Source organism: Polistes canadensis, unplaced genomic scaffold, assembly GCF_001313835.1.
Source record: "Polistes canadensis isolate GaletaPanama2010 unplaced genomic scaffold, ASM131383v1 scaffold_21, whole genome shotgun sequence".
NCBI classification, from domain to species: Eukaryota; Metazoa; Arthropoda; class Insecta; order Hymenoptera; family Vespidae; genus Polistes; species Polistes canadensis.
Genome location: NW_014569568.1, coordinates 1,124,607 through 1,137,063, shown reverse-complemented (window position 1 = coordinate 1,137,063; position 12,457 = coordinate 1,124,607). Strand labels below are relative to the sequence as shown.

Here is a 12,457-nt window from a genome sequence, read left to right as displayed (position 1 = left end):
AGTAATAGTTGTTTTAAACACACACTAAGTATATATTTATATATATTATCTATATATATATAAAATTCTTAAGATTATAAAGTAGAGGATGATGAAATATTTATTTTAAGGAAAACTAAATAAAAAAAATAAGTAATTTATAAAATTTTAAAATTATGAAGAAAATCATTTAATTCATAATATTCATATTTTTATAAGTTTATGATAATCGTATTAAACGTTGATATTTCTTATAGGTTTGGGCTTTCGTTTTATTCTTCTTATGAATTATTAACTACATACTTTGTTACATAGGTAAATGATTTCATGTGTTTTTATGAACTTGGAAACTAAAATACTTTTATCGTTATAAAAAAAGAAAACATTTATTTACAAGACTTAAAAAGATTCTCCTTTATGCTTTTTAGCGGCCTGAGAATTATCTTGAGCGTCTGTTCTTACCATTAACCTAGGAATCCGTTTAGATTTTAAATAGGATATTATTTCATTCGGTGATCTAGAATAAAATGAAATCAAGTGTTCAATATTAATAACAATTAAATTACTATTATATTTATATATGTAAAACCATTTTCAATTTCAATTAATTATTTTAAAACTACCACAATATTATACCAAAAAAAAATGTTAAATGTATAATCTGGTATATACCTAGCTGCATGAATTTTCGTATCAATCAACATTTCCGTTGAATTATCAGTCGAGCTAGTAGAACTTGTACATGGTGAAAAAGGAATGATCTGATAAGTAGTTTTGCTTACTACCTCATTAGTACTTGATTCTGGGCTTTCTGTTTGACCTGGTACTGTGCTATTAACTGCGCGAGAGTTCGTTTCTGTCTCTGACATAGTCTTTTTCTTAATGTCTAATTCAGGTTTAATAGGTTTTATTTCAAGGTGATTTTCCGGTTTTGGCTTTAATTTTCCATCTTGCGTAGGAAAGTTTACAACCGGCAATGCAATATTTTTACTTCCTCTTGTAACATTCATTAACTTAATTAATAACTTTGATATCTCTTCACGTTTTCTTGTAACAACTATTTCTTCAAACCAATTTTTTAAAGTTTTTATCGGTAATGTATAGTTTTTAATGGGATCCTGAAATAAATCTCATTTTTAATTGAATTAATTATATATATATATATATGCATAAAAAATGTGATTATTAAATTACCTTAAAGAAGCTCTCCACGTATTGTAATACATATAGGCCGCAATCAGTAAAATTAGATTGTTGAGGAACTTTCGGAGATGCTCCCTTAATAGTATCTTTCGAAAATGTTTTTTCAATTCCCATTTTTGCAACATATTCGCAACTCAAATAATCTCGTAATGTGGCAACAACGCGACATCTACTAGCACCCGCAAGAGAGTCGAATATTAATATGCAGGGACTGAAAAAGAAATAAAATTATTTTCTCAGTATTATATTTAATTCTTATCTTTAAGTTAAAAAACGTATAATCAAATTAGTTTTATTATTATACTTACACTTTTACAGAATCTATATTTTGAAAGCCGTTATCCGTTTCTTGAGTTTTGTTACTTTCTTGTCCTTCAGTTTCTTCCTAAAATAAACAAAAAAATTGCAGTTCTAATATACAGGGTTTTTCACCTAACTAAACCACCTAGTTAAGTGAAAGACGCTATATATGTGTACATATATTAAAACAATGTATTTCTAAATGTTATCTTTAATAGTTCAACAAATAATTTAATGTGACATACGTCGTCATCACTATCTACTTCCATTTCTTCATCATCTCCTTCTGCTTCATCTCTTTCCGAACCATCATCTCCTTGGTCAATTGTTATAGTAGTTGTAACTGGAGTAATCGTTGTAGTACCAATTGTTACAGCTTGAATCTTAAGATCCTTTAATTTTTTACTTTTCTGGATTGTTTTATGCACATCTTCTTCTTTAGGAATTTTATTATTTATAGTAACTTTACCCACCAAACCAGGGAAACAAATAATTGCCAAAAACCAATGAGCACTGTATATATAAATGTTATATATATATATTATTACTATGAATATATATACCTAAAATATATTAACACATTGCGTACGAGTGACGAGATATCTCGTCTACAGCAAGGCGAACGTTGTGGCCGGGTGACAAGATATCTCGTTTTCATGCTTTTGTTTTTTTGGAGCACCCAGAAATGTGCGGGCCCTGGAAGCGCGTTGAGCGAGCACAGTGCCGTACACAATGTATAAAATAAATTTAATATATACGTTTACTTACTGTTCATTGATAGGGATCACAATAAAATCTTTTTCAAATATATTGACATTTTTAGTCCATTTTTGTACTCTCGCGTGCCTTTTAGCAGCCGCAGAAAGGACCACTGCATTTTCACCAGCTTGAGCGTGAGGACTTGTTAAGCGTTTATAAAAGTACGAACTAAATACGTGTGTTCTGTGTTGATCTGATTCTGATAAGACTTCTAATGTTAAATATTTCAAATAAAAATCTATAATAACATCGTTTAAAAATTGATCTTCTCCAAGACACAAATAATCTTCGGTATTTATGGCTATACCACCTTTTGCAGGGGGTGGTGGATAGACTGTTATCCTGTAAAATAAAGTAAATTAGAAATACATACAATTGTAACTTTAATATTCAAATACCATATAATTTTTATTTTGTTGCTTTGTAATTTTAGTCATAAAAGAAAAATTGACAAAATACAAATTGTTTCCGAATATCAAAGCTACTTACTGTAAATAAATAATATATGTAATAAAATCATATATGCTATTTTAATTAAAATGAAATATTTTCTTACTTTTGTATTCCACTGCTTGCACTCGATACATTCGAGACTGATGTTTGACTGTATCTTCTAGCAAGACCTGAAGTAAGTGTATTCTGTGTGAGGAAAATAAAATTGAATAAATATTAAAAACTGAGAAATATAAATTTTTTAGAGTTACATACACATGACTTATTTTATTTAATTAGATATACTTAATAATAATTCTACATATACTTAGTAATATATAAAACGAAATGACATACATCTTTTGGCGATGCTCGTACTAGAATATCATTAGCTTCTTTCGGATTCAATTCTTCAAACAGGCCCTTTCTTACCATGAATACATTTTTCAATACAAGTTTTGATTCATCCGTTATCTTATCTGGTAGTAAAGTAATACGCCTGTGTGTGTGATCTGTACATAAAAATAAATATTTTAGAAAGAAAGAAAGAGAGAAAGAAAGAAAGAAAGAAAGAGTGAAAGAAAGAGAGAGAGAGAAATATGAGATCTTCATCATCAGGTATAATTAGAATATTACTTACCCTTGCCAGCTGGATCATAATACGGTCCTTTTGGATCTTGCATTCCTAATAATTCGCGAATCATTGCTCCTGTACTTGTAGACGTATAGAAGAAAATAACTGGCATAGATTTTCCAAAATGTACTAATACCTTTACAAGATCTCGAATTTTCACATCCAATGTTACAAAACTCGTATCTGCAATATATAACAACGTTGAAAAATATATTCTTTACCAAATACCAAATACCACCAATGTTTCCTCTGAGCAAGATATTTAATGTATATCATATATTTATTTAATTCTTACCATCTTCTAACAAGGGTATTCCAAATCTTATTCCACTGGAAGTTATTAATACTTTCTCTGGTGGAACATATTTATATGATCCTATTCTGACTGTTCGACATAAAATAGCTGTGTGGAGATTTTGTGTAGAACTGTTTGCAAAATTTAGATCTTCACTTTTTAAACTTCCACCTATAAAAGCAATTATATTAACATTAAAAAATATTATGGAATAATATATTATAAAGATATCTATTTTGAAGACAAAATTAATCAATATTATTACCTTCGGTACATTCTTCGTTGCTTGATGAAAACTCAATATTTGTGCTAGAAACAGAGTTGTTTGTAATTACTGGTTCTTTATCAAGGATTGTCTCCATTTCTTCGCTTAAATTATTACTTGCATTACTTGAAACTGCATTACTGAAAACACCATCTACTTTTCTAGTTTTTCCCTCTTCATCCTCATCTGATGATATGGTCAAACATTCTAAAAAAAAAAACAATACAATTAATATACAGTTGCAGATAAAAATTACGGAGCAATATAGTTTTTTGTTCTATATGCAATTTCATATATTATGTTTAAAAAGTTATCAACACAAAATTTATATATTATATAGATTATATTTATTATTTAATATTATTAAAATATAGTATATTCTAAATATATACCTGGTTCTTTATTAACAATTTTTGCCCTTGATGCATAAACTCTTCCTCTTCCTCTACCACGTTTATAAGCAGATCCATCGCGTTCTAATTTTTCCAACTTTGCTGAAGAGTTTCGTTCATTGTTTTTCTTATAAAATGTCTGCAAAGATATAACATTATAATATATCTAAGATACTTAAAGAAATATTTTTATTGAAACTAAAGAAGATAAAAAAAATAAAAAATAAACATCTGGAATTGGAAGTAACAAAAAATGATCACAGAAGAAATCTGCTACTGATACCACCTGAAACTTCGACGTACAGAAAATTTTTAAGTTTAAAATTATATTAATAAATTTAATATCTTAAAAATTATGCTGTATGTATAATATTTAATAACTACACATTCATTCATTCTCTCTCTCTCTCTCTCTCTCTCTCTCTCTCTCTCTCTCTCTCTCTCTCTCTCTCCCTCCCTCTCTTTCTCTCTCTTTCTCTCTCTTCATTCGGTAATACTATATAAGCATGTATTAGGTTGTTCGAAAAATAATTCGTGCCGAGAATTATGTGTTTAATGTATTAAATACATTTTTCTCAAAACCGACGTAAACTTTCCGGACAATTTAATATATAATCGTATGGTTGCCAGAAAAGTTTATGTCGATGTTGTGAAAAATATATTTAATACATTAAAAATATAAATCTCGAACATAAAGATTGATAAACCGACACGAACTTTCCAGGCAATCCAATACAATTTGAATGATATGAATTTGTTAGACATTCATCTGTCCCTCAATCATAATATTTAAAAACAATTTGTAATATTAAGCACAATACACAATACTGGTCTTCAAGCATTCCAGTCATAATCCTTACATTGACAGACAGCATGTTCTCCTTTTTTTCTTGTATACCCACAGTCATAGGTATCGTCTTCACGTCCTCCGGCAATTTTTTCAAACATCGTTGACATCGGTTGAAGTCTAATGAGCTAATACCACAGTTTGGACACAGTGCAAGCTTCCCCTCGATGTATGTAGCCTCCTAATTCCATACAAAATGTAGCTTATAGCTTCTGCCATAATTTACTTAACAAAATAATTCTGCATATGTCAGATTGACATTAATAATTATTATTTTTATATACTTTCACATATCACATTAATATACCAGAACGAGTTTTTTAAATTGAAACAATTCAATTCTCAAAAACAACATATTTTCAAAAAGAATGTTTGAAACAGAAGTTAATAAAGTACAGTTGAATAAGAAATAATGTTGTAGTTTCTACACCAACTTTCGTTTACGAACTTTCTTTTGAAAAATGTGTTATTTTCAAGATATTTAGGTGATTCAATTTACAATACTCATCTTGTATACACCTATTGACCAAATAACTGTTTATCAAATTACAAAGTTTTTTTTTTCACAGATGTAACACATTATTGATATTGCTACTACATATATACAGGATAAAAAATTTCTATATATAAATAAATTATCCTTAAAATTAATGAACATACAAATCTTGGAATATATATAATACATTATATCTAACAGATATTGACAAATATATAATATTGATCTGCCATATATATTTCACAAATAAATGAATTTTTTGTATATGAAATAAAGACCTGAAAAATGATTATATCTTATATACATGATACAATAACTCACTATTAATTATTATATGATATATTAATACTATGCGGTCCTCCGACGGTATCATTTCGTCATAATTTGCTAACAAAAACTTTATCAAAGTACAAATGCACGTTTGATAGTATATGTTCTTACTAATATAAAAAACTTTAAAAGAAGATACGTATATCTAAATAATACTGAAAATGAAATGATCAAAACCGTCTCAAAGATTGCAGACAGTGCAAAGTGTTAATATTATGAAATATAATGAAGTTATTTACTCTATTCCATACCCCTAAATGTTTATATATTTTCAAGATAACGAAAAAAAAGTTATATCATCAAAATAAAATTTAAAAAAATAATATAACAAACAGAAAAGTGTATATAAAAGTGACGTATATTTAAAATGTAATACTTTTATCAATATACGTTCAAAAAACATACTGTCACAAGTAATTATAATTAATTATTTGTATTAAACACACGTGTCGAATTAATTAATAAAATTACTTATGTCAACTGTGTGTCGTTGACTCCAGAGAGGCGGTAAAAAGACAGGAACTCTTTGGTAGTATTGAAATTAAGTGTGAGAAAGTATTCATAGAGAAGTGACTCGAACCGTTAAAAGGCAAAGTAAAAAGATACAAATAAATTTAATTAAATTAATCAAAAATAATAAATCCAAATGCTTTTATATATAAAATAGTAATCTTTGCTTACCTCATTTTGACATATGGGATTGCTATTTTCATCGGGTGAACTAAAAGAGATTAATTTTTATATAAACATTTATATTAATATACGATAAACTTCTATTAACCACTTCGGTACGAGCGTCGACTATAATCGACACAGATACGTAAAAGAGCAAAAAGTGCCGGTTGTGGGCAAGGTTTCGAAACTGTTAAGCGCCGTACCGAAGTGATTAATATACGATTATTTTTAATCCCTTCGCTACTACGGGCGACTATAGTCGCTCTCCATAAAATGCCGCGTATTTTACATACTACGAGTATATGCAGCAGTTTTGTTGATGCACGTTACAGCAGCCCGTTCAGTAAGAGTACCACCGCGAAAAACACACCCGCAGCGAAAGGGTTAAGGTAGTTTTTCTATTGTTTTGTGATTAAATACAATGTTCCAATTTCAAAATAATCTTACCTAATTGTACGAGAAGTATTACGAGATCCCATAGTCGTACTATCCTGCGATGTGTTACTGTCGTGCTCATGAATTTCATTTAATATGGCACCATTACTTGGCGCCACTGTTTCCACAATATAATTTATACCAAAAGTAGAATCCGACACTAAGCATACAGTTGTTTCACCACCAAATGTAATGTTTGCCTTTTAACATTAATATCTTATAAGAAATGATGTACACAGGAATTAAAAATTAGTAATCAAATAATTATTTAGTAATAATGATACCTGCTCCAGAAGATCTTGTACAGTACAATCATTATTAGATATATCAAACGTGATTAATCTCTGTTCACCATTTGGTAACATTACCAACATTTTTGCCGTGTTACCTTGTATTTGACGTTGTACTATTGTAGTGGAAGGATTATTGATAACTTTTTGTAAGTAAGCAATGCTTTCACTTGCACTACTTTCTGAATCTGTTTGAGATGGAGAAGATTGTTGTTTAACAATGCATTTTTCTTGCAAGATACAATCAGCATCAACATCTGAATTAGTTTGCACATTTTGTTGAGGCGAAAGAGGTGAAAGAGGTGATGATTGTATTTGATGTAGATTTTTTTGTTCTACAGTTGCAACTGATGATTGTTTTTGTAATTGTTGAAATTGTGTTGAAATATTTTGTAATTGCTTTTGTTGCATTACATTTGTTGTTACTTGTTGAGTTTGTAAGGAATTAGCTGTAGCATTTTGTACAGTCTTTTGTGGCATATTAGATACTTGGTTTTTTCTTATATTTTGTTGTGACCGTTGATCATTTTGCAAATGTCGTAATTTTGCTTGTTTTATTCTTTGACTTAAATGTTCCATTTCTGGACGCTGTAGTCTTAATGGATTTTTCGACATCTGATTAGGAACTGGAGGTCGTGTTGGAGACACTTGAACAAAAGATGCACGAACTTGTCGCGTAAATGTTGTAGTTACATTCTGTCCAATTGCATTAACTGCTTTATTATGGAATGAAGGTGAAGTTACTTTAATATTTGATACATAATAACGTTGCACTCGATCTGTTGCATTTAAACCATCAGAAGGAATGGATGGAGACACTGTTTGTATATTATTCGTAGGAAGTCGGTTTTTATTTTGATAGAATTTGATTGGCTTCTTTTCTGAAGTTTCAGGACTATAACCCTGGTATTCAGTATTTCCATGTAAAGTTAAACAAAAAAAGACATATTATTAAAATATCATTAAAAGTAGAGATTACAAATGTATATGGTTAATATATGCAAATTACAATATCACTTACAGATATTGCTATATTATTTTGTGTTTGTCCCTTATTTAAAATAGCAGTTTGGCTCTTTTCAGATAAAAGAGTATTTTGTTTCGAAACTGCATCTACGTTAATACTATTTTCTTGCATCTTCACCCATTGTATCTGTTGATTATCATTACTACATTCCACCAATGGTTTAGTAACTACAAATTTAATTTACTATATTAATTTTTAATAAAAAAAATTAAAAATAATGGAGAACACTATACTTCAACATAAATTTAAAGAAATGTCAAAATATACTGGTTACCCAAATTTATATAAAAATGAAAAAGAGAATAATCACGAACTTATATCATGAAAATGTATTCTAATCATTTTTTATTATATGGCAATTATAATATTAAATATAATTATCCCAATATTTACCTCTATTATCCACAACATCTACTATATTTTCAGCTGCTGTATGTACTTTAACTGTATTAGGCTTTAATATACTTGGAGGAGGAGGTGGTGGTGGTGTTTCATTAGTTTTAATTATAAACACGTTTTGCCTAAAAAATAAATAAATGGTATTAAATATTAACTTTGTTTGGGTCTATGATAAAAGATGAAATGAACCAATCTGTTTCATATATTTCAGATTAGCTTTTTCTTATGTATCAATCTCAGTTTTTCATAATGATATATTTTTGCATCTGTAGTTAAAAAAATATAATCACTTGGAGCACTTGAAGCACTTGAAAGACTTGAAACTAAGTTACAATAAATACGAACATGAGAAACATAAATATGAGAAGTTTTGTAAGGTAGATTTTGTTTTTGATTTTTTTTATTTACATACATGAATTACAGTACATTATGTAGTATTATATTGACTTATAGATAGTAAATGAGTTAAATAAACATAAGATTGATACACTAAGAGAAGGAAAGGACTATTTTATGATTTTATAGATTCTGATTACACATACTATTTTCTAACATCAGCAGTTTCGTAATATTGTATGTCTATTAAAATAATACATTTCAGGTCTTCTAAATAGTAATGATCTTGATGTATGATAATTACTACTTAAGTTAAAACAATGATTTAATGAAAAAAATACAGAAGACAATGTTTAAACGAAAATGATATTATTAATATATTCTTTGAGGCACACGAGTACAAATGCAATAAGGATTATACCAAAAAATTCGTAATAAATATTCTGTAAAAAAATTTCTGTATCAGTACAACAATTCTCCTAAAGACAAACGAGAAGCAATTAAAATTAATACTAAATAATCCCTAATGAGTTTAATATTATAAATATCTATAATAATTAACGATACATTTATTTTTCTTCCATTAAATCAATAATATATGAATAAATTGAATTAAATTTTGTTTTTATATTTAGATTTATACCCATCTTATAAAGCATTCAGATCAATCAAAAAAAGATAATCATTTTACTACATGAATACTTGAAATGCATGCTCATAAGTTACCCTTGATCCAATTGCGTTGCTGAGATTTGACTCCCTAAGTTAATAGTTTGCTGGCAAAATATTGCTTGTTCACTGTTTTGTTGGGCAGGAGTATAAGCCAAAAATTGTTGTGAACCATTACCACCATTATTTATATTCTCAACTAACTGAACATGTTGCCCTTCTACAGAGCAAATTCTCTGTACTTCTTCAAGAGTAAATGTACCACTGGCATTGGTTACAAAATTATAATATTGTGCCATATTACACAAGATTTTACTGCTCGCAACACAATTTTTTCTCAATCAATGTAGATCAGTATTTGATTGCTGCTACTGTGCCAGAATATACCAGTCCATTAATATCATTTCTGTAGAATGTAGTTTCTAGAATGTGCACAATACGACCTATTAAACATAATTTACAATTACTCTAACAAATTTTTCATATAATATATTTATCCTATGTGAGATATTAATATGTATACGTATAAAGATATATTTCAATAAAGATATTTTATGTCTTTAAAAAATAAAATTGGAATAAGAGAAAGAGAAAGAGAAAAAGGCAGACAAAGAAAAGAAAGTTAAATTGAAAAATAATATAAAAACTAGTTAAATACTTAATAATAGATTAAAATACGAAAATTAAAAAATAATAAAAAAACTAAATACATTTGTTCACGCATATGTAAGTAAATTCGATAGTCAAAATTGAAGATTGTTTAGATTTGAATTTTTGACGTAGTAGTTACATAATAGGCATAACTTAGCACAGAAGCATATACATAAGAGTTTTTGTAATATCAAGCAGCAAAAGATTATGTATGAATTTATTGTTTTCACAAATTGCTATTATTCCTTGATGATTATCATTTGAAAATAATACTGCTTATAACGCAATATTACTATTAACTTAAAAAATACTTTTTTTAAACTATGAGTAGGACATAATAATTTCATTAATACAATTGTATAGTATATCTAGTATATCAATATTTTGATTATACTAAATACTGTTGCTATAAAATAAATAATAAGTAATAAATACTAATACTAATAAAAACATATTTTAATTGGCATATCAAATAATATAAAATTAAATAATAATCAAATTTAATTTCATATTATATATTGAATGTTTGTACAACATGTGCATCAAAGATTTAAATACCTAAAAAATTTATCATGAATAAATTTTGTACTGTATGAGTTAGAAAATAGTTATGTAGTGATTATTCCTATGCTATGGGATAAGTATTTGTTGCAATATATCGTATTAGAAAACCAGAATAGTTCATAAATGTAATTAATCTCTATTATATTCTTATAATTAAATATGTGTAAATAATATTATATGATTATTAAATGAAATAATATATCAAAAACTAGACTGATTTTTTTATTTCGCATTAAGTATTAAATTCACATTATATACTTTAATACTTTGAAAACAGTGTTTCTATTTAAATAAGAAATTTTACATAATATTTTTATCTCATGATCATATACATCGGTTAACATTCTACTTTTATTTTCGTATGTTAATGATTTGTAAATCAAATAGAAAAATAATCTAAATAATTAAATTATCATGACAAATGACAAAAGAATATAATTTTCTAATCGCCTTATAATATTTTAATTGTTTGTGTACAATACAGAGACATATAAATATATAATTTAAAATTTGAAAAAACAAAAACGTGTATAAGATCTCGTGTATAAGATCTCGCGTAAAGATCCATGTGTTCGTAATTTAATTAATGAAAATAACGAATGTTGAAGAAAAATAATTATTTTTATAATTATACTTTAGTTTATTTATATATATTAAGTTTATATTTACTATTAATTTATCTTAATTTATATTTATTAATATTGTTTTTAATAATTAATGAAATTAGTAGAACGTATAAATCTTGCCTGATAAAAGTGACCGTCCTATGAAATATATCATCCGAATCATAACCTAAAAGTTAAAGGAAAAGAATCGATCTTGAGAAACTCGTACGCATATCACGCGTATGATACTAAACGAAATTCGATCCTGTATAATGTTAAGAATAAAGCAAACAATATAATTGTTAAGTATACAAATAATAATTAATGAATTTTAATCTAATGTGTATATGATCATGATATTTGAAGAAAAAAAGAACAATCTTTTCTTTTCATAACCTTAACGTAAAAATGTAACGTTATAAACAATTCAATTAATAAAAAGTAACGGTAAAGAAGATGCTAGACATTATATTAATCGATCTAGCGGCGTTATCGATATTAACTAAGAGCAAAAGGTATGGATTAGAGAATTCGGTGCATGAACGGTTTTCATCAGTGCGTTCACGAATTGAAATATTTATTAATAAACGTTTTAAAATAATACTCACAAATTGGCTGTATACGATGAATATAGCGCACTAGTTTGATTAATCTAATAATTACGAATATATTTAATTCGTCTTAAAGTTTTCTCGTTATATACCACGTAAGTAAATAACAACTAAATTTCGCCATTTTACGAGCCCGTTTGTCTGAACGAATTGCAAAGTAACAGACAGGCCGCAAAAGATTACGCCACTGCGTCACGAACTAGTTGTTTCCGGTTTGATATTCTTGAAGTTGGCTACAGCGGGAAATCCGCGAAAATTCAAAT

The 12,457-nt window shown here is 27.5% G+C and overlaps 1 protein-coding gene across 4 annotated transcripts; it reads right to left on the bottom strand.

Annotated features, from left to right (window-relative positions):
• Positions 1-233: 233 nt before the first annotated feature.
• Positions 234-12,402, bottom strand: LOC106793974 (sentrin-specific protease 6-like). Of its 4 annotated transcripts, none has more exons than XM_014761308.1 (20): positions 12,192-12,397; positions 9,821-10,206; positions 8,753-8,880; positions 8,354-8,526; positions 7,327-8,235; positions 7,055-7,242; positions 6,614-6,653; positions 5,120-5,287; positions 4,260-4,398; positions 3,868-4,074; positions 3,603-3,773; positions 3,314-3,490; positions 3,031-3,185; positions 2,798-2,880; positions 2,251-2,583; positions 1,728-1,995; positions 1,491-1,567; positions 1,174-1,393; positions 652-1,097; positions 234-496 (listed from the first exon to the last, which is right to left on the bottom strand). In XM_014761308.1, exons 2-20 carry the CDS (start codon positions 10,060-10,062, stop codon positions 379-381), a joined length of 4,242 nt encoding a protein of 1,413 aa, XP_014616794.1. In that variant the 5' UTR covers positions 10,063-10,206; positions 12,192-12,397; the 3' UTR covers positions 234-378. The 4 variants fall into 4 exon arrangements, with proteins under 4 accessions (XP_014616794.1, XP_014616795.1, XP_014616797.1 ...); XM_014761309.1 differs by having other exon boundaries at positions 9,821-10,185; XM_014761311.1 differs by lacking the exon at positions 9,821-10,206 and having other exon boundaries at positions 12,192-12,402.
• Positions 12,403-12,457: the final 55 nt, after the last annotated feature.